Source organism: Lepidothrix coronata, unplaced genomic scaffold, assembly GCF_001604755.1.
Source record: "Lepidothrix coronata isolate B3197 unplaced genomic scaffold, Lepidothrix_coronata-1.0 Scaffold293, whole genome shotgun sequence".
Classification (NCBI taxonomy): Eukaryota; Metazoa; Chordata; class Aves; order Passeriformes; family Pipridae; genus Lepidothrix; species Lepidothrix coronata.
In genome coordinates this window covers 374,541-397,110 of record NW_016690473.1, presented here as the reverse complement: position 1 = coordinate 397,110, position 22,570 = coordinate 374,541, and the positions used below count along the sequence as shown (strand labels likewise).

Here is a 22,570-nt window from a genome sequence, read left to right as displayed (position 1 = left end):
AAACGTGACAGGAGGAGCGGGAAGCGGCGTCGCCGCTTCAACCTCCCCCTCGCCGGGGCGGCCGGGCACGGGCGAGAGGGGCCGCACCGGGCCGGCTCCGAGGGGGCTCCATCCCCTCTGCCCCAGCCCGGGAGGAGCCGCCCGGCCCCGCCGCGAACAATAGCGGCCCCGGCGCGGGGCGGCGCGGAGCGGGGCGGGCCGGGGGCCGCCGCCCGCCCCCCCTGCGCCGCCGCCCGCCCTCTCCCCGCCCTCTCCCCGCGCCAGAGGCACCGCCGCCGCCGCAGCCGGGTCCATGCCCGCTGGAGCCCCCGCCTGCCGCCGCCCGCAGCCCCGGCATGGACGTTCGGTTCTACCCCTCCGCCCCCCCCGCCGTGGGCTCCCTGCCCGGCGCAGACCCCACTTGCCTCGGCCCGCTGGATTATTATCACTGCAACAAGGTACCGGCGCGGGGGGTCCCCCCCGGGGGCGGCCGCGCTCCCGTCCCGCGGCTGCTCCGCGGGGAAAAGGGGCAGGAAAGTGCCGGCGGCGCCGGGCTCCGGCGGGAGGGAATTTTGAAAGTGGTCTGGGAGAGGAGAGGGGGGAGCCCGAGCCCGGGGCGCTGCTCGGCGGGGCGGGCCGGGAGCGGAGCGCGGGGGGAGCGGGTGTCGGTGTGTCCGTGCCGGGCTCGTTTAACCTTCTCCGTTCCGGGGGCGCTCGGCCCGGAGCGATGCGCGGGCTGGGGGGGCGGGGGGTTGGTGGTGGTTGTTGCGTTTGTTGTCGCGTACTTTTTTTCCTGTTGTTCTTCGCCGTGTTGTTGTTTTGCACCTTCTTCACGAGCCGGGTCGCGGCTCCTCCCGAGCGGGGGCTCCGGCCCCGGCCCCCACCTCCGTCCCCCCACCTGCCGGCGCTCCCGCGGAGGGGACACCCAGCCCTGGGGGGGTGAGGGTGTCCGTGTGCCTCTCCAGACCCACAGCACGGCGGCGAGACCTCCCTAACCCACATTTCCCCCGCTCGCTGCAGCTGCAAAGCGAAGCACCCTCCTCTTGTAACGGGAGAGGGATGCTCAGGGGATATTTGAGAGCGCGGAGGTGCTGTAGGAAATTTCCTTCATCCTAGAGGAGGCGAAGCAGAAGGAATAGATGCTCCTTCAGGGATAAGGAGTTCTCTGCTAGTATCGTCTTCCTTGGTGTGGGTAAACACCGCTGATGCTTCAGCTACAAAGCCGTGGGATACGGATCCCTTTGGAGGGAGGGGGATCATCCGAGACAGAGTCCTTGCTGCCTCCCGGGCCAAATTCGGGTAATTGTTTTGAAAAAGTTAATAAAGGGAGAAAATACTTTCCTGCATTGGGACGGCAGCTCGGGATGCTCTCGGCTCATCTCGGTGTTGTGATAGTTTGTGATCAAACTCTTTCGACAGAAGCAGAGGTAAACCTGTGTGGCTTTCCAGACGCGGCAAATTAATCTTTATGTATCAGGGTATGTATTTAACTGTTCTCCGCCACTTGGCTTATTTATATCTTTTTATTAAGTTGTAGCAAACCTAATAGTTCTCATTTATTTTGAGATGCCAGATTATGCACAAAGGAAACAACTTTCGTTGTTTTCGCCTATATCCGCGCACTGCCGGTTTCAAACTGGTTTATTATCATTGCCGTTGCTCTTAAAATGCTAAATATGCTCTTAAAATACTTAACGAGAGCTGGGTCACCTGGGAGCAGGACACCCGCGCCACTGAAACATCAGCCCGCGGTGTGTGAAAGCCGAAATCTGGGATCATGTGAGCGTGTGCCACTGGGAACTGCGGCTGCCCTCGGATCCTGCTGGCTTTAGGAACTCGATTTTACCAAGAAGTTGTTGGGTGTCAGCATGGTTTAGTTTGCCGTCCGGCGTTCCGTGCCGGAGCTGGGGCCGGCGGCCGTGCCCGCAGCGCCTCCGCCCCGCGCCGTGGGGCTCGGCGGTCCCGTGTGCCCCCAGCGCTGCCCACCCGAGCCTTGGGGCACGGGGCCCCTCGCCGTGAGCTCATCCGTGGCCTGAATCCCTGAGATTAGTCCCGGATTAGGCGGTCGCGATTGATCCGCGGGTCCTCGCTGCGCCGCGGCCGGGAGGCTGCGGGGAATCGCCTCCTCTGCGTCTCCGGCGAGCTCAGCCCGGGTGCGATGGGTGCTGGTGCCGGCCAGGGTGGATGGGACACCGGAGAGGAGCACCCCAGGTACTGACCACTGCCACCAGATGCTGCTGTTGTCACTGCTACGGAGGATCTTAAGGCAGCGGGAGAAGAAAGGAAGTGACTTACCCTTTGCTGATATTCAGGGCGCTTTTTTTTTTTTTCTCCTCCCCCCCCCTTCTTTTCTTTTCTGAGTTATCAAATGACATTTGCTTATGCACAGCCGTGCACGTTTGTCTGTGGGATGAGGCTGCTGGAAGGAAGCCAGAGACGAAATGGTTGACTTTGTTTTCCCGGCCGAGTGCAGGTATAAGGGCTGTAACTTTGGCGTCAAACCGTGGAGAGGGTGGAGGTGGCTCCTGCTGCCTTTGCTCTGGAGATCTCCGGCTGGTGTGGGGTGAGATGCCACCAAGGATCACCAACAGCACGCTGTTATCCTGTGCCTGCCACAGAGAGCACTGCCTGAGCACTCCTGATTCTCGGAGCCACACGGGATACTCTGGGAAACTCCAGAACCTCACACCAGTCCCAACCCCGTCGCTCCTGCCTGGTGCTGGCAGCTCAGCTCAGAGCTGGGCTAGAACAGTGTCTGCCTCAAAGCATTTCCACTTCAAAAAGCTCCAGAGGAGGGTAGGGTGGACTGGAAAAATCAGAGGTTCTTCCACTATTGCATACAGATATCCCAGATAAAACCCCTCTCTAGGAAGGACCCTGGGCAAGGAGCATTTACAGGCCCTTCGCTGTCTTCTGCTTCACTGAGTTTAGGGAAGGGCTCTAAAACCCTGTGATTTAAAGGGTTTGTTGTGTTCAGGTTCACCTTTTTTTTTTTCCTTTTTTTTTTTGTTCCAAAGGGCTGCTTCATTCATTTATTTATTTATTTGGGGAGAGGCAGTGAGGCTGGGAAGGACTGTGCCATGTCACTGTGCATAAATAACTCACTGGGAGCACGGCAGAGCTCTGCCCAGCGCCGTGAGCTGCTGGGGAGATGTGCCTGAGCCCAGAGCATCCTCAAATGTTAATGGAATTGGTTTGTGCACTTACTGGACGTGATATAGTTTTGCTGGGAGGTCTCCCATCCCACCTGTGCCCTGCAACAAGCCACAGTTTCTCTTTGCAGCTACAGAGGGCCCTATTGCGCATCAGCATTTCCATTTCTGAAAGGACAAGGGATGTTTAGAAGGATAATGAAATGGGAATGTATGTTCAGTCAAATACCCCCCTGAAAGGGGGTATTTGCCCCTTTTCTTTAACCACTTCCCCAGCACCCCTGTTTTCCCTCAAAGGGCTGGCCACTGGGAGTGGGATAGAGAGGGTAGCAAGGGATTGGACACCCATGAGTGGATAATGGGATCCCTCCCACCCTGTCGGGCAGGGTAAGAAGGAGCCTCCCCCACTGCTCCCTGTGTTTGGTGAGGAGTTCTGATGCATCGGGAACACCAATGGCACCAAGGCAGGGGAAAAGGGCTCCCTGTGTAAACCAGTCCCTGTCACCTGATCCTGCACGGAGCTGCCTGCCATGGCAGCTGGGAAGTGGAGCCAACCCCAAACTTCCCGGTGCTCGCAGCCTGGAGGACTGATGCTCCTTTGGTAGGATTTTTAGGGCTGCAGTGGCTCAGTGCAGGGTGTGGGGGTGATGAGGAGCAGCACCTTCCCGGAGCCACCCCAAAGGACACGCTGTGAGGAGTATTTCCCACGCCGGTGCCAACTTCTCGCCTCCTTCCTGTGAGCGGCATCCAGGACCTGCTCCACCACTGGGACTGCACAGCAGGAACATCTCTGGTGTCTGCACAGTGGCCACGAGGGACTGGGGATGTTCAGCTGAAAGTGGTACCGTCTCTGCAAGGAGCCCTTGTCCAGACCACGACACCCGTCTGTGTCATCGGCCGCCTGAACCCTGCTGAAGGAAACACTTACCTCTCTTTTGGATTTCTCATTTAAATCTCGGTCGAAATCCCCTTTTTCTTTTCCCTCTGGCCTTTTTCCTGGGGCATTGGTGTCTGCTGCAGACCCCCTCGTGCTCCCTTGCCGTGAAAGTGGAGCTCCCACAGGATATCAGGCTGCCTGTGTGTGTGATGGTGTTGTAAGTGAGAGGCAGCGTGTTCCTGTACCACCTAAGGGCATTGTTGGTCTATGGTGGGGTATTTTCACATCCCTCCAGTTGCTTCAAGAAAATTTGGGGATTTTTTTCCCACTTAAGCTCTAGAGAGACTCTTCAGCTGTATTTCACAATAAGTAAACCATGGGAAAATACCACACAGTTCAGTAACACCGGGGCTCGTTTTGCTCTTAGCAGAGCTTTAGCAACGGCGTGCTGGCTGACATACCAGCAAGGAAGGATTTTCCCAGCTCCTAAATTGTGTGTGTGAGTCCACAGAGTACAGGAGGGAGTTTTTCCTTCTCAGCTCAGGAAAAATTGCCTTGGCAAGGGAGGCACGTGGCAGGAATCTTGCCCGAGCACAGTACCCTGTGCTCTTTCACACTGGGTGTGCAGCGATGCCGTGATGCAGGAGGAGTGATCCTGCTCCCTGCTCCCCAGGGGCATCTTTAGGGAGTGAATTAACATCTCCCTATTCTTCCTGCAGAAATACATTTAAATATAAATTCTTTGTAGTGCTTCTGGTGTTACAGTGATCAGTGCACGGTGCCCAGTTTCCACCGAGGGCAAGGGCTGATTGATGGGGAGGAGGAGGATCCAGCCTGGGAATGCTGAATCCTTGCAGAGCAGGCACACTCCCATCATCCTGGAGGTGCCTGTGGTGCTTGGGAATGCTGGGGAGCCCTGTTAGCCCTGCAGCATTTCTCTAGGATTAAACAGCATCATGAAACCTTTTCCTGGATCTTTCTGGTGAGACTCTCTGTCTTTGCATCTCCAAACACACCCTCTGTCTTGCTTTTTAGGCTGATAAATTGGCAAAAACTATTTTGCCAATACACCATCATAAATTATGGATAATTAAAATCTACTAGTCATGAGATGGGTATTAATCTGCAACCAATGCTCTCTTCTTCTTTTAAGAACCCTTCAGAAATGGGATCTGAGCTGCTGGTATGAGCCTGGGTCGATGTAGCAAATGCATTTCTGTGGAAAATTCTGTTTTGACTTTCACAATAAATTGTACATTGCAGTGATAAACATGGTCCCTTTTTCCTTGTTCCAGAACAGCTTTGCCATTCTGGAAGATAAAATATATTCTTTTCCCTTTCTACTTTTGAAGCCAACTCTGTTTTGAAGTAACATAAATCTTTCTTTGGAGATGGAGGGTTTTGGATGGAGAACAAAGTCCGGCAGATTTTTAATTTGAGGCCCATCTCATTCTCATTTGGCAGGCAGCTCCTGTTCATTTGCAAATGTGGATATTTTTTATTTTTTTTTAGGCCCTGAATATGGGCAAGAGCTTCCTCTGAAAAGTGGTTGAGCTGCCCAGTGGGACAACCCTGTGTTCTCTGGAGCTGTCTCTGGTGGGTTGTGAGCAGAAAATGTTTGAAGCTCCATTTTGCCTTGGGCTTTAAGTCAGGGATTGGGAGCTAAGTAATGAATGTCCATCCATTCATAGAAATTGTTGTTCTCTCTGCATGTGCAGAGGGAGGGCTTTAGTCTGGTTGTTTTTGGAACAATGTGAGATGTTTTGAAGACTGGTCTGACTTGTATATAACAACATGTTTGTTGAGGCTGGTTCTGAATGACCTTGTCAAGGGCCTGATCCACAGCAGTCCCTGTATCAGAAGAGGCATCAAGAGACCAAAAATTCAGGATCAAAATTGTACAAGTTTCTCTGATTTATTTATGATTCTTCAAATCAGTGATAAACATTGTCCCCTAAACCAGTGGCCCAAAGCCTGTGGGTGTTGTGCCACTATAACTGTGGGGTAAATCCACAAACAGCTCTAGATTTGGACATCTGAGCTTGCAGTAGGTGCTGGGATCAGTTTGTGCATCCCTAATGGAGAAAACTTCTTGTTCACAAATTGCATTTTGCTTGTAACACACCAGAGCATCCTATAGCTTGGACAGTGCATGGCTGATCCTCGTGCCAGGGCAGGGGGAGAGCACGTGGGACAGAGCCCTCTCAGCTTTTGCTCGATGTAAGGACGGGCACTGCCAGCCCTTTTCCCGGTGGTTGTTGTCACCATTGTGGTATTTCTGCAGCATTTGAAGAAAAATGTTTGTTTTCATTCTGCCTTCCCTTTGCATCTCTGCTGCTGGATCCAAGGAGCAGGAGGTGAGGATGCTCCACCAGGACTGGCCCCACTGGGCGGGGGGAGTGTGATCCCCTCGAGGGGCACAGTTTTTCCCTATTACCTTTGTACTCCTCTGTTGTTTTACAAAACGAGCTCTAAATGCTTTTACCATAAGTTGGGTTATATCTTGCAGCATAAATGAAGCATATAATTGTGTTTTCCTAACAGCTCTACATTAAAAATAAGTTATTGTGTTGCTAATGTGTTTTCCTTGACAATTTTCCATCCGGTGAGTGCAAGGCTTCTGTCTGAACTGTCGTTTACCACCACCTCTGCCTCTTCTTGATGTCTTACTCAGTGTTTCTCAAGTCAGGGTAAAGTGTTAGAGTGATTAGAGCTTTCAGACTATTAATTCCTAATTGGAGGTTTAAGCTCTAATGTTCCACCTTTGTGATTTTACACACCTGTTTTAATATAATTAAATTATATAGTACGTAATATATATTGTGTAATACTCTACATAAATTATATATAACATACTATATGCTGTATTCTATAGTATGTATAAATTATATGTATGCTCTGATCTATATTACAAATTATGTATTATATGTAATAATATACATACTATAATTATATATATTATATAAAATATATATCATATAGAATATATATTATATAAAATACGTATTATATATAATGATATAATATATATTATATATAATTATAGTGTATAGTCAGTTCAGCTTCAGGGGGGAGAAATCTCCCAACACAACTTACTGAAGCAAGCACTGATCAAACCACTCTTAAAAAATACAAATAAAGTGATAGAAAACAGCATTAAATTACCCAATTTTGCACTTAAATGACCAGATTTAAATATAGTAATTGTCTGCCTCCCCTCCACCTCTTCCTATTGTTTCCCTCTGGAGGTTTTGTTCTGATGGATGCCATTTCTTCTCTGAGAAATGGCCCTGGCTGCCGTGCTGCTGCAGGGGAAATCTTTGCATTATGCCACAGAATCTCTCTGCTCCACCATCATCTTTTGCATAGATTGCTTGACCTCTGCAGATATAATTAAATCTCTTCCCGACGACTGTGCAGTTGCAGCTCAGCTCGGTGGTGAAGGGAGCTGGGAGGGAAGTGCTAACGGGGGCCCTGGACCAGGAATTGTTCCTGTGGAGAGATCATTTGAGCACTGGTTTGTGCTGGTTGCTGCACGTGGCTTCCAAGGACCCTGATCTGCAGGGATCTGCAGGGATCTGCAGGGATCTGCAGGGATCTGCAGGAATCGGGCGAGTCTTGGTCCAAGGCAGTTCCTTGACTCTAATTCTGGCCTGGACCTGGACACGGGAGGCAGGATTGTGCCAGTGTTTAAAATGTAGATGTTTGAGGTTTTTTTTCTGTTGGTTTAAGGACTCAGCCTCTTGCTCTCGTGCTGCCTCTTTTTTTTTTTTTTTTTCAGTGTTTCTAAGGATCTTGTGACTTGGCAGGAGCTGGAAAACGGGGGTGGCAGTACAGGGACCTGTTCCCCAGCAGGGTGGCTGTAGAACTTGCTTCTCCCCACTCCTGATGTGCATCTTCTTCCAGGCAGCAGAGAGCCCCCCAGTCCTGTGGAGAAGGTCTGGGACAGCCCTGGCCCTGTGGTGCTCAGGGGAGGGGGAGGACAAGCTCTGGGTGTGCTGCCACATGGCACCCTCCTCTCTGGTGACGCTTCACTGTCCTCACTGTCACCCAGGTTGTATTTTCCCCTGTGACCCCATGGATCCCATTCCACCTTGGGGACAGCGAGGAGCACTTTTTTATCAGATTAGCTGGATCACATGAGCAGGTTTCTCTTCCCACAAAACCTACCGATGACTCAGAGTTTCCATTCCCGTCTGGACTCATCAGGGAGGCACCATCCCCTTTCCCTTCGGCTGTCTGCCCGTGCACCACGATCCTCCTCTCCTCTCCTCTGCTCTCTAGAAAAAAAACATCTTCCTCTTCTTCATCTTCCTCTCCACCTCCTGCTTGCAGGGTGGAGCCTGCACTTGCCAGTGGTCAGGGTTGGGAGAGAAGGGCTGTGTGGTGCCTCTGCCATTTATCCTCTCTGCAAAACTCTAGGTCTCAGTCTCCAGAAGCTCATTTTGGGCAACCCAGAATTGTTTTATGAATAATTCGAGCCATCCTGAGCACTGAACATTCATTGCAGGAGATCTGGGTCCTTGGAGAAGTGCAAGCAGAGCCCAGGGCATCCCAGAAGTCTTCTCTTTTCCTAAGATGTCGATCTCCACTTTTATACCTGTGTATGAGCTTCACCTTTCCAGCCAGGTTTACCCAGCAGTTAATGCCCTGAACATCTCCTCCCTCTCCCTGGGAAGGTGGTAGGTAAGGACAACCAACATAAGAAGGATGTGGAGCTGCTGGAGTGACTCCAGAGGAGGCCGTGAAGATACTCCAAGGGCTGGAGCCTCTCTGCTCTGGAGCCAGGCTGGGAATGCTGGGGGTGTTCACCTGGAGAAGAGAAGGCTTCAGGGAGAGCTGAGAGCCCCTTGCAGGGCCTAAAGGGGCTCCAGGAGAGCTGGAGAGGGACTGGGGACAAGGGATGGAGTGACAGGACAAAGGGAATGGCTTCCCACTGCCAGAGGGCAGGGTTAGATGGGATATTGGGAAAGGAATTCTTTACTGTCAGGGTGGGGAGGCCCTGGCACCTGTGGCTGCCTGCCCCATCCCTGGAAGTGTTCAAAGCTGGGTTAGATGAGGTTTGGAGCAACCTGGGATACTGGAAGGTGTCCCTGCCCACGGCAGAGGGTGGAACTTGGTGCTCTTTGATGTCATTTTCAGCCAAACCATTCTATGATTTTGTTTCATCGCTTACAGTTACTGAACCCTAAATTTTTTTTTCTCTGTCAGTAACAGTTCAGATCCATTCCCTGTTTCTCACTTTTCATGGGTACTTCTTTGAACAAAGGGTTTTTATACAGTGAGCCATCTCGGCACGGTGTGCCTGCAATGGAAGAATGATGTATTTTTGGGGAATTACATCTCTAGTCCCTCATGTTAGAAGAGGGGCAGCGTGCCCTGGAGTCCTTAACAAAAAGAAAAGAAACTTTGACGGCGTGGAAATCAAATTTATGAAAACTTCAGGGGAAGTTTTGTGTGGAAACATTTAATTGAGTTATCTTGGTTTGTCCCAACTTACGCAATGGGCACAAAAAAGCGTTTTGGATCTCATGTGAAGAAGAAAAAGCAGAAATACTGGGGTTGGGGGCAACATAAGACAGAGAAACTGGGGCTTGTAGCTCTGGAAAATGTTCCTCCCCCTGATAGGATCCTGCTCTGTTTGTCCATGTTCAACCCAGGGAGGCAACGTTTCCTCTGCTGCATTATCTTGTCTCTAAATAGCGTTCAAAGGAGAAGAAGAATGTGCTGTTAAAAATATCCAACTTTTGGGAATGGCTGGCAGACTTTACCACTGATAAGCGTTGTTGATTGAAGATCAAACAGCCCTTGAAGAAAAAAACCTTCCAGCAAGCGCCGTGGGTCCAACCCTGCAGCCAGACAGTGAGGTCAGGCCTCAATCTGGGGATATTTAGGGACCAGCACTGGAATTATGGTCTGGGCTCCTCTACCCTAGACTGATGTTGGCGACACAGTGGTTTAAACATGATAAATCTGTTAAAGCTGAGAACAGCATTTATCAGATGCCAAGAAAACCAGAGTCTTGTCTGCATTACTAGGTGGTTGTTTTATATATATATATATATATATTTATAAATTCCCCCCCCACACTTAAGATAAAGAGAAAAAGCTGCAGGTCATAATGTGAACTGAAGACTAGTGGCATTGGTTTTTTAATTATTTGATGACCTGCATTTCTGTGTCAAGGTGGCAAATTAATAGTGGGTGGCCATCTGTGTGCAAAGCAGATAGTTCTGTCCTGGCTGTGCAAAACGATACATGTGGAGTATTTAACCATCTGATTTAAATCAGACCAGAGGCTCGGTTTTTTGAAAACTATATTAAATGAGTTTTTCCGCTTAAGAGTCGGGCTTTGAAAAGGGGAAAAATATCAAAATGGTATTTTTAGCTTCATAAGCTTTCAGCCCTCTAAGTGAGTTAGTTGGCATGTAGTGGCCTTCTTTTGGGAGAGGCCAAATCATGGGGGGAATAACAACATGTAGTTTCGGTCATCGGTGGAAGTGGGATCCCAAATTTGTGTGAGGGCACCAAAGAAAGAAATACATGCTTAAAATCATAAAATAGCTGAGGCTGGAAAAGAGCTCTGGAAGTGTATTTAAACTAATTCCAATAGCACCTTCTGGGATTGAGATGGCAGGAGAGAAAAATATCAATAGATTTGCTGCTCTGATACAGTGAGAGTCTCAGTGGTGACGGCTGCAATCAAATGCTAAACAGAAAGTTTGTAATAAAAAGGGCTTTAGTTGGAATTAATAAAATGTGAAATGCCTCGTTCCTTGGAAGACATGTGGTATTGACTGAGATTTAGAAACACATCCTGGAGGAGCAGGGATGGAGATTGCAGGCTCCAGAGCTGGCTCTGGCATCCTTTCCCTGCGCGTGTTACTATTATTTATTTATTTATTTATTATATTTTTTAAATTATTTTTTGCCTGGAAAGGTCACAGTGTGCAAATTTGAGAGGAAATTAGTGAAGAGCTGGAAACAAGGGCAGCCTTTTGCAGAGTTATCATCTGCTTCTCCCACTCTTGCATGTTCCTGTGCTGCCCATGGCATGAAATGGTCTTTAAGGTGCCTTCTAACCCAGACTGGATTCTAAAATAGGTTCCTTGTATCACAGGCAAATCCAAGTTTATCATGGAAACTTTTCTGCTTGAGTTTGATTTTGAGGCCTGCTATCCAGAGTTCCCCTCCACAAGCTGCATGTGAAGCCACAGATACAGTTCCCATTTTCAGGAAAGCACTGCTTGAATTCTTTGGGAAATGTGGATTTCAACATCCTCTTGTTTTGAGGAATTGTCTCATGATTTTGTGAAGCTCGAGTGGAGCCTCTTATTTGCCACCAGAGTTGGAAATCTTGGGTAGCTCAGAGGCAGGAAGAGCCTGCTGCTGGATCTGGGGCTTTAGCTTGTGTCACTGTCATTGTGCCATGAGCATGGGGGCAGTGCCAGCTTGGAGGGGATCCTCTGCCTGGCACAAAAAGGTCCTGAGAAAGGGCTGTCTCCTTGCTTAGTGCAGTTATGGCATGAAGGGTCCAGGACCCAGGAGCTCCTGGAGCTCTTCCCATCACTGGGTCCCCAGCTTGGAGTGCTGAGGGACCAGATGTCCTCAGATCCTGTGAAACAGGGCTGGGGGTTGCTGTCCCATGCTCTGAGCCTGAGCATGTGCTTCCAAAAACGTGTAGATGTGGTGCTTAGTGACGTGGTTTAGTGGTGGGCTTGGCAGTGCTGGGTTAATGGTTGGACTCAATGATCTCAGAGGTCTTTTCCCACCTTAATGATTCTGTGATTCTTGGTGGCAAGGGTGGCACCTACAGCAGGACAGGGGCTACCTTGGCAACCTGAAACTGGTGGCCTCATCCCTTTGGCTGTTGCTGGAGCCACTGGAGAGGCCAGTGGGGAGATCCAGCCTTCTTTGGGGCTCCTGCTTTATTTGCTGGCTTTGTTTTGGGATTCTTGGGCTGTCCCGTGCAGGGCCAGGAGCTGGACTTCGATGATCCTTGTGGGTCGCTTCCAACTCAGAATATTATATGATTCTGTGATAAATGTAACATTCCAGATGCAACCCAGCAACATCCAGGCTGAGCTGACTTAAAAATGATGAAGTGAGTGTGAGGAAGTTTTCGGAGCCCTGCGCTTTGCCAGCTGATCCAGGCTCCTCAGGGCTGGTTATCCATGCTTTGGGTCCCTGCCCGGACACCACTGAGCCCCAGAATTAGTGGCCCTGGGGCTGGTGGAGGCTCAGCAGGAGCTGCTCAGCCCTCCCAGCTTTGCAGCCCCGTGGAACACGGCTCTCCCTCCACTGTGTTCGTGTTGCAGGCGTGACTGGAGATCCGTGATGAAGCAGAAAGCTTCGTCCAGCAGGGGTGGGAAGGAGGTGACAAAGGAAAGTTTAATTCCCTTCTCATCTCAGCCACGATTTGGGCTCTGTTTCCCTTTGCAGAGGCTTCCCCTCTCCTTCTCTCTGCTTCTGTTGCGTTTGTTATTTATTTTCCTCTTAGCCCGGGGGCTGCTGCGAGAGGTGTCTCTTTGCTCTGCCGGCTGTTCCTGATGCTTCCCTCTCCTTGCTAATACCAATTGTTTCTGCCAAAATCGCTGGGTGGTGTTATGTAAACCTCGAATCACGCACTAACGCTCTGATCCGGGGGCTCCCAAAGGCGCTGGATCGGATTCGCCCCCGCGCCGGCTCCGCTGCCATCAGGCACGTGGTGCCGGGGGTCCCCTTGGCTCAGCACCCAGGGGTGGGAGGCCACTGGCCACGACACCCCCAGCCATCTGAGCCACGTCGCTGTTGGCACTGGGAGTTTTAGTGGGAGGCACGAAAAGCCCCCGTGAGTTGCTCGGGGCTGGGGTTGGAGCTGTTTGTGGAGCGCGGTACCTGCGTAGCAAAGCTGGATTTCTTTGGCACTGCTGGTGGGGTTGTGTTCTGCTGTTTCTGTGGGTGGGGTTCTGTGCTGCCACTTGGTGCATCTCCACCCTATCCCTCCCCGTGATCCAGGGCAAAGCCTACCTGTGCTGCCCCTGTGCTTGCTGCCAGCCAGAAATGGGATTGCAGCTCCCGAAGCACCTTCATGAAAATACTTTGAGGTTTTCCTTATGTTCCTTCAAGGCTGCTGGGTGGGCATTTCTTCTATTCCAGATAGTGTAGCCCTCCCAATCAAACCAGTTGTTTACCTGGAAAGTAGTATTAGGAAAATCTGAGTGAATTTCCACATGCTGCTTAATGTGATTTGTCAGGCAGAATTATTTAAAAAAAAAAAGAAAATAAGAGAGAGATCCACCATTGCTGTGTTTCCAACCTCTTCCCCATCTACTCCAGTGTTTTTGAGAGATTAAAAAGGGATTAAGTCCTGCTGAGCTGGCAGGTGATGCTGATGAATGTTTGGAGGGGATTAGGGTAAATCCATTCCTCCTTCTGATTTAGCTCAAGATTTGAATTCATTGATAAAATTTGTCCAAGTTTTACCTCTGAAACCTCCTTTGAGCTGGTGAATCTGGTGTAAATGAAGGCAGAACTTGTTTCTGGAGTTGAACAGCTAATAAATTAGCCTTTGTGAGGTTGATGAAGTCTTAAGGTAACTGTACATCTATTCCCCTTGCAGTGTCCAGTTAATCCACACTGCCACAGAATTAAAGGATGCCCAGGCTGGCTCCTTGGCTGGGGGAAACTGGCCTGATGCTCCTGCAGCATCAAAGCAGGACTGTGAGATGAAACAACCAACCTGCATGTGCAGGACACTGTTTTCATGTGTCACTTGAGTTTCAGCTAAAAAATGCCATTTCTCAAACTGGGGATGAAGTGGAACAGACACAGCCATGAATTGGGATTCAGGGGCTACATCCAACCCAAGCTGTCTTGGTGTCCTGGCCACTGTAGGACTTCTGTGGTGGCATTACTGTGGGACTGGAGGTTAAAAAGGATGTTCTTGGCAGCCTCCAGCAGCTGTTGGACCTTCTGGTGTATCTGTGTGGATCCTATGGCCTGGGTACAGGGGTGGGGGGATGGCCTAGTGGAAGGTGTCCCTGCCCATGGCAGAGGGGCTGGAACTGGATGAACTTCAAGGTCCCTTCCAGCCCAAACCATTCTGTGATTGTGTGACACCAGAGCGTGTTCCTGTAAGGTGCCCCACCATCCTTGTGCTCAGAGGGGCACTGAAAGCTGCAGTGATGCCATCTGGGCTGAGGACCAGTGCTGTGACTGGCACCAGCAGCATGTACTGCCCTGTGCTGGGCACTGTGCTGGGCCTGCAGGAGAGGATTCCAGTTCCAAGGATATATTCTGCACAGGGCTCACTGAGCAACAGTTGTGGTGGGAGAAATAGTCTTCACTTCTTCTCCTCTGTGCTGCACCTGGTCAAATTAAATCCTTGAGGACCAGGAAGTCCTGCTGGGAGCACAGGGATGCAGTGGTGGAGCCTCCACCCTGGGAGAGCTTTATAAAGCAGGGCACGGCATTGCTGCTGGAGCTCTGCCCTGCCCGTGGTATCCACGAGAGATGGCAGGGCAGAGAGGACGAGGCTTTGTGCAGTCCCACTTGGGTGTTTTTGGTGAAGATCTCCCACCTGCCACCCTGTTTGGAGCCCTTCCTCTGGGACTGCTCATGCCAGAGGGCTGCAACATGGCTTGGGCATCTCAGGATTTCATCCCACCTGCAAACCTGTGCCCACTTCGGCTCCAAGTTTCCCTGCATAAAAAGAACCCCTGGAATGGTAACAGTGGCAGCTTTGGGATGCTTCCCAGAAGGTGAGCAGGTATCTTTGTGCCGCTTAATAAATCTGACATTTCAAAATCATCTTGATGCACGTAAAGTTGCCCTGTGGACTGATGCTGAGTGTGACCTGGAGTTCCAGGCTCTGTCCAATAGGCCTGAGCTCAGAGATGATCTGAACAAGCAGTATTGTGGCTTGGAGGATACAAGGATTGGGTTTGCTCCCTGTGGAGCAAATCTCTTTGCTTCCTCTGAGCTCTTTTGGATTTATTTGGGAATAGCAGCAAGCACAACCCCCTCCCAATCCTTACAGATGCTGCTGGGATGGGTAGGAAGCCTGATAGGAGGTCACGGACAACTAGGAGTACTTTCAAGAACATAATAATTGGGAATAATTTAGAAAGAATAATTTTTTCTGTGTGTCACTGGAATATACATTTTTCTAGAAAGTAGGAGGAAAGAGAGCTTGAAATTCAATATGTTATTAAACAGAGCTTTCTTAACTCTCATAAGGCAAAAGGATTTGGAGGGAAATGTTTTCCAGTTTCTTATCATGTGGCTGCACAAACCAGTATTTGCCAAGCTGGTGTTCTCGTCTCCTTCAATAAGAGCAAAAAGGGAAGTTAAATTCCCTAAATGGTGAAGGAGATTATTTGGTATCTATTTTTTGTGACGATGGTAGTTTGTTTAAAATGAAGTTAGCTTTGTATTTGCTTAGTTTAACTCTAAAGAGGAAAATAATGGCTGTTGTAATGTCTCTATTAGAGGAATATTGTTTGAAAGCACTTTGGGGTTACTTTAGTTGAGTGAAAAATGAATTCCTCCTCTGGAGCAAATAAACCCCTCTGGAGCTGGATGCTGGAGCTGACAGTATGATGTGGGGATGTGCATCACACGGGTCTCTGGGGGCTGGTTCTTGATGTAATCCTTCATGCTCCTTCCCTTCCCTCACGTCAGTGATGCTGCATCTCGCCCCAACAAACTGGTTAAAGCATTTGCATCTGAAACTGGGAGGCACGGGGTGGTTTGCAGGGGGGGTAAGAAGGTTTCCAGCATTATAAAATGTAGACTCCCCATGTGTCAACACATGAATAAAGACTTGGGTGTAGTACCTTTTGTTTTTTTCGTCTGAACCCCAACTTGCACTTGCAGTTTGGGGGTTTTCTGGTTTGTTTTTTTTTTTTCCTGACTGTATCTAACCCTGACACATGTGATGGGAAGCAGTAGAAAAGCGCTTCGCTGCTGGTGCTGTGTGTGTCAGGAATTGCACAAAAGCTCTTGGGCACGTGAGGTGCCTTGCACAGGCAGTCCCCTGTCACCCTGCACAGCCTGAGCACCAAAGGCTCCTGAGCACCCACACCCCGGCTGCATCCAGAGCCAGCTCACAGAACTGCACATGCACACACACAGAGCTGAGGCTGCTGCAAACTTGGCACAGTTTCACACCAGCAGTGTCCAATCTGCTGATCCACATCAGCAGTGTCCAGTGATGTGGATGCCTCAGCCCTGGAAGTGTTCAAGGCCAGGTCGGACAGGGCTTGAGCAACCTGGGCTTGGAACAGCGTGGTCTAGTGGAAGGTGAGGACCTGGGCACAAATTGCCCAGAGAAGCTGTGGGTGCCCCATCCCTGGAAGAAGGCCAGGTTTGGAGCAGCGTGGTCTAGTGGAAGGTGTCCCTCCTGGAGGTAGGGTGTGGAATGAGATGAGCTCTGATGTCCCTTCCACCCCAAACCATTCCATGATTCTGTGTGATATAGCAGGTGTTTGGAGACCAGCATCTGAGGGCTCTGCTATCTGCACACCCATTGCAAGCAACTGTTCAGACCTGTGTAAATGTTCAGTTTAGTCACGTAACTGTGGTAGGAGACACACACAGTCAGGACCACCTGCTTGCCTTTTTTCCTTTCACACAAAATAATGAGGACGTTTTCTTAAAAAGCAGCTAAATGCGTTAGAAAGAGAAGTCGAGATCTCTTTGTGCAAAGGTGTTAACGTTTTTATTTTAAGCTTAATGTTACATTTAGTCCTTTATCTGCAAATTGTAAAACGCAGGCGGGGATGACTTGGATATCCTGCTGGAGGGATTAGTTCCCCACTGTGGCAGGAGGTGTTTTCTGTGCAGGGTTGTGTGTGATGTGCTGCTGGGACAGGTTTGGATGCTGGAGCTCCATTCCAGAGCCTCACCCAGGGTGCAGAGTTCCAGTGTTGCTTGTGGCAGCGCCCCTTCTCTGCCCAGAAGTGAAACAGAGCTCACAGCTGGTGTGAAGCCATGGAACTATGGGTGGTAAAATGCTGTGCAAACTTGTGTATTCAGTACTTAAGGGAGGCCTGTAAGAAAGATGGGGACAAACTTTAGGCAGGGCCTGTTCTGACAGGACAAGGGGTGAGGGTTTTAAACTAAAAGAGGATCAATTAAAGCTAGATATAAGGAAGGATTTTTTTTTTTTTTTACAATATGAATTGTAAAACACTGGCACAGGTTGCCCAGAGAAGCTGTGGCTGCCTGTGGATCCCTGGAAGTGTCCAAGGCCAGGTGGGACAGGGCTTGGAGCAACCTGGGCTAGTGGAAAGTGTCCCTGCCCATGGCAAGGGGTGGAACAAGATGATCTTTAAAGTCCTTTCCAAACCAAACCATTCCATGATTCTGTTACTCTGTCTGTCAAGGGTGTGCCCATAGGATGCAAACCTCCCTGCCTGCTTTGCAGGCAAGAGTGTAGTGGTGGCGGTGGAGAGGCCCAGCTCTCTGTGAGCTGAGGATACAGATGAGCTCTGCTGACTTCCTTTGTGGCTCCTGTGGGTACAAGGCTTTGTTTAAACTTAGGAGATTGCAAAAATTTGTGTTGGGTATCATGGCAACTGTGTGTGGTCCAGCAGAGTTCTCAGGCCCCAGCTGAAATGGGTTCCACTGGCACTTGGGAAAGGATGGTCCCTAAAACAAACAGCAAAGATGGACAAAAGGTGTGCACGTGTAGGCATATAAAAAAGAGAGAAATGATATTGCTACCAGGGGATTTCTTTCCAGGTTGTTTTGTAGAAGAATCTCAGTGCTGTGAGTTCTGTATTACCAGCATGTCTGGCTTGTGCTGCCCAAGACCAGAGCATGGTCCTGCCCTGTGTGCTGAGAGAGGCCCATGTCCAACCTCAGACTGGTCCTCCCTGTCCTGCTGCTGAGGAAATCAGTGTTCTTGCACAGGCTTGGTGAGGTTGTGGCTGGGCTGTGGCATCTCCCTCCACTTTGATGGGGAGTTTGCACTCTGGGAGATCATTAGATGATCATAAAAAAGTACAGGTGTGATACAAGTGAGAAAGTGTGGTTTGAGCTCAGCTTTAGCTTCAGAAGACCTCTGAAAACATAGGTGTCATCAGCATCCTACAACTGTGTTACACATAGTCGGATTCAGCCACCAGCGGTTTGTGTCAGACTGTTGTGTGTCAGCAGCACTGACCTCAGAAGAGGCTCTAAAACAAGTGGGGCTGGTCAGACATCCCTGGTGGGCTGCAGAAAATGTGACTTCAGACATCAATTCCACCTCTGAATTCCCTGGGCTCTGTGGTCAAATAATTTGTGGTCACAGGCTCCCGAAGCACGAGGCACAGGGTTTATGGTTTCACCAAAATCATCAAAGCTGGAAAATTCGTCAGTCCTGTTCCTTCCTCCCAGTGACCACACACTTGGTGGAATTCCCACATTCTTCCTTCCTCTTCCTCTGTGTGTGGAATGCCCCACCTTCCCCTACAAAATGCTGCAGGGAACAGGTTTGGCCTGTGCCTGTGCTGCTCTGAGCCACACTGGAGTGGAGCTCCAGCTCTCCGGGCTTGCAGGGTGCTCACTGCTTAGCATGTCATCTGCTTTCCTTTGGAAAACCAGGGAAAAAAATAGTAAAAGATGAGCTCATGCACTTTCAGGCCCATTGCCTTGCTCCAGTGGTGGGTGAGAGGGTTAATGGGAAAGGTGGCCACTGAACTGGTCACCGCTGTCCCCATGGGTTTTGCTGAGTTCCCAAGCAACAAAATTCACAGCTGGAATAAGGACCATATTGTTGGGGAATATCATGGATTGTGGGGGAATATCATATCATTGTCCTGTGTTTGCAGTGTGGTTTATGTGGGAAGGATAGTGCTGAGGGAATTTCCCCGGGGAATGGCCAAGTGCCTGCGGAGCTTGTCATCAGAGGAGGGTCCCTCGGTTCCCCACAGGGGCCAGCACGTGGGTGTTGGCTTGGGTTGGGGTTTCTGCATCTGCCTGGGGATGAGGGAGCTGGGGAGGGGAGGAAGGGGTTAAGATCAGTGCAGGCTGTCCAACAGGAGTGAGTGACAAGTGAGTGTACAGACAGACTTTTCTGTTGCATTGTGCTGTTTCCATACAAAGGATTGCAAAGGTCAACCAAAGCACAGACCCCACTCCTCTATTCCTGGGCATTCCTCCCTGGCACAGAGGAGGTGCCCAGCCTCCATCCCCAGGGCTGTGTCTTGGGCATCCCTCCATGAAGCTTCTCTGATACTTTGGGGTGTCATCTCGTGTTACCATCTTCACTGATCTTGGGCACCAAGGCAAGTGTGAATGGGAAAGGAGGCAGTTCTACTTTGCCCACGTTTGTTAAATCTGATATGAGCAGACTTTAATAAAAAAAAGAAAAAGAAAAAGAAAGAAAATCTTAAAGCTTGAAGCCCAAGAGATGGGTGGATTTAAAGGCTATTAAGAGATTACTGGTAGTGCCCAGCTGTGTGTGTTGGTTCAGCTGCGAGGCAGCAGCAGCACTTCAGCAGCACTGTCTTGTTCCTCTTGCAGGTGCTGCTTGTCCCTGGGCTGGGGAGCCCCATCTCCTCATAGTGAGGGGTGCCTGGTGGCCCCCATCTCCTCTGCCTTGTCCTCTCTGCTTGTCCCACCTGTGCTCCATGAGCCCTGCCAGCAGCATCTGTGGGGATGGGAGGGAAGGTTGCCCTGAGATGTCCATTCTTGGGCCAAGATGCCACTGTCTGTTGGGTATGGACTCACAGCCCCAAACTCTTGGGTTTTGGGGCTAAAATAGCTCCTGGCACTGCTCCTAAATGTGTCAGGAGGCCATGGCCTGAGGCCAGTGTGAGGGGCCTCACCTGGAGGGGATGTGTTCACTGGTCTAGTTTGATCCCTTTGCATCTCCTACCACTGCCCCTTGATGATGATGATGATGATGAGTGGTGCTCTCCACCCAGTCACTTTTGGTGGGGAATTAAATCACTGCATTTCCCCCCCCTCCAGTATTCAGTGTTCTGAGCTAAATTAGAATAGGAACCTTTTCAAACTGTTCCCTTAATAAAGTATTTAGTTAATAGATGATGCATAGCTCACAAAGCTTGCAAGAATCTGACATGGGGTATCATAATATTATGATATTTAGCAGCAAAACCTACTGCATTATCAACTTACCTCTATAGCATGGAGGAGGCAACAGCTGAGGCATAAAAACTAATGCTTCAGTATGACAGAGCTAAAATTGAACTTGGCAATTACTGCGTGCCTGATTCGCAGTATTGTGAAGTGAAGCTACTATATAAATCAGCTCCAGTAATCATAGGGTTTAAAATTAGTCAGTTACTATTAACTCTGCCAGTGTTAGCATATGCTGAAGAATTATAAAAGTGAAAGGTATGGAATATCTAAAGTACAGGTTTAAAGTAAACCACTTGAACAAGCTCCCAGTGGGAGGATTTGAAGTTCACGCAGAAGTAAGGTTTTGGATACTCTGACAAAGGGTTGTGGAACACATTTAATTGCACATTGCTGTCTAATCTTTTGAATGCTTAACATCCTTTCGAAAGCACCTTTTCATGTTCCCAAGACTTTCACAGTTCACAGAGGGTAGAGTGATGATTGAATTTAATTTTTCCTCCCTTACAGGATTTTTTTTTTTTTCAGAGCAGCGCTATTCAAATAGTTTGCAGAGCTCTTCAATGCCAGGCATAGAAAAAAGGAAACAGCAGGATAATGTTTTAAAATCATTATGGGGAAGTGAAAGGCTGCTCTGAGCACAGCACAGAAATTAGCAACTGCTATGATTGCTAAATTTTTATTCAATGCAAAATTCATGGAATTTGCTACTATGAAAAATAAGGGAGTCAAGTTACTTAATAGGATTCTAAATTATGTAGGATGCACAAATATTTTATATGGGGCAGGGAGTGTGTGTTTCTGTAGGAGAGTGGGGGTGGGAGCGGCTCTGCTGGGGTCAGGTGGCTGCTGCACTGTCCAGTCCTGTTCCCTCCCTCCTCTGCTTCATGCCAACATTTTCAGCTTAATTTTTGAATTAACACTGCTTTGGTCTCGGTGACACACGACTGTGGTGAATGTGCTTGGGTTTACAACCTCTGAAAGCCTTCTAGGAAGGGTGAGGGCAGGCAGCTGACTTGCTGCAGGGTCTGTGCCCCCTGCTCTGGGCTTGCTGCTTCAGGGGATGTGTCACCACATGACACCTCATCTGATCACAGGGACCTCGTGCTTGTGGCTTTTGTTGTGGGGGTTTTGCTGTCTGAATGACTTGCATCCAGTGTCAGAGTGATGGGGCAGGAGATGGCACAGTCCCCTCAGGTCTGTCAGCCTGCCCTGGGCTGCTCCTAAAGGGTGCTCTGGCACTTCCAAATGCTTCAGTCCCTGGTTTCTCCCTCCCTGCATCCCCTCCAGGGAAGGCAGGCTGTGCTCTCATGGAGTTTCCTGCTGGTGACTGACCCCATGTTTCCTTACCTCCACCCATAGCTCAGGTTGGGCCCCCTCAGGTGCAGCCCTTCCTCACAGCACCTCCACAGCACCCCTGGTGCTCCTTCAAGGCACTTCCATCCCTGGCTTTGCTCTTTCCGTGTCTGGCCTTCAAATCCTAACATAAGTCATGATGACTTTTGTGGGTTTTCCTTTTCCCTGCTTCCCTCCTGTCCATACTGTTTTGTTCAGTCACAGCCACATCTGGTTTTCCAGAATAGGCACCTTGTGTCTTGTTTATAACTCCAGTGAAGTGGAAACGTTGCAGCAAATCTGTGCTTTAGTCTTTCTTTACTTTTAGTCCCCCCATGTGTCCTAATTATTTAGTGCAACTTGTTCAGCCAGTGTTTTTGATGATGCTCCTGCTCTGGCAGGGATAAGAATCTGAGGAGACTTTTTTCTGTCTTTCTCTTATTGTTTTTTTTTCATTCTCTCTCTTACCTTTTAAAATAGAGAAATTGGAAGAGTGGCAGGAGCAGGACCATGCCCATCTTCTGGTTAATGTGCAAAGACCATGCAGAAAATGCTTTGTTAATCAAAGTACAGCCTGATCAGCTGGAATCATGGAATGATTTGGTTTGGAAGAGATTTCAAACCTCATCCTGTTCCACCCCCTGCCATAAGCAGGGACACCTTCCAATAGACCAGGTTGCTCCAAGCCCTATCCAGCCTGGCCTTGGACACTTCCAGGGATGGAGGAGCGACAGCTTCTCTGGGCAACCTGTGCCAGGGCCTCCCCACCCTCACAGGGAAGGATTTCTTCCCAATATCCCATTTAACTCTGCCCTCTGGCAGTAGGATGCCATTCCCCCTTGTCCTGTCCCTCCACCCCTTATCCCAAGTCCCTCTCCAGCTCTCCTGGAGCCCCTTTAGGCACTGGAAGGAGCTCCAAGGTCTCCCTGGAGCCTTCTCCAGGTGAACCCCCCCAGCTCTCCCAGCCTGGCTCCAGAGCAGAGGGGCTCCTGCCCTTGGAGCATCTCCGTGGCCTCCTCTGGGCTCACTCCAGCAGCTCCAGGTCCTTCTGGTGTTGAAGGCCTTACTGGTGGATGCAGGACTCGAGGTTGGGGTCTCACAAAAGGGGAGCAGAGGGACAGAATCCCCTCCCTGTCCCTGCTGCCCACGCCGG

General features: G+C 49.9%; 1 protein-coding gene across 1 annotated transcript in view; it reads left to right on the top strand.

Moving 5' to 3' along the window:
• Positions 1-288: 288 nt before the first annotated feature.
• Positions 289-22,570, top strand: part of TOX2 (TOX high mobility group box family member 2) — a 152,145-nt gene continuing 129,863 nt past the window's right edge. Inside the window, exon 1 of the mRNA XM_017837152.1 lies at positions 289-437. Coding sequence (XP_017692641.1) covers positions 336-437 — 102 coding nt within the window. The 5' untranslated portion in view covers positions 289-335. The remainder of the gene's footprint in view (positions 438-22,570) is intronic.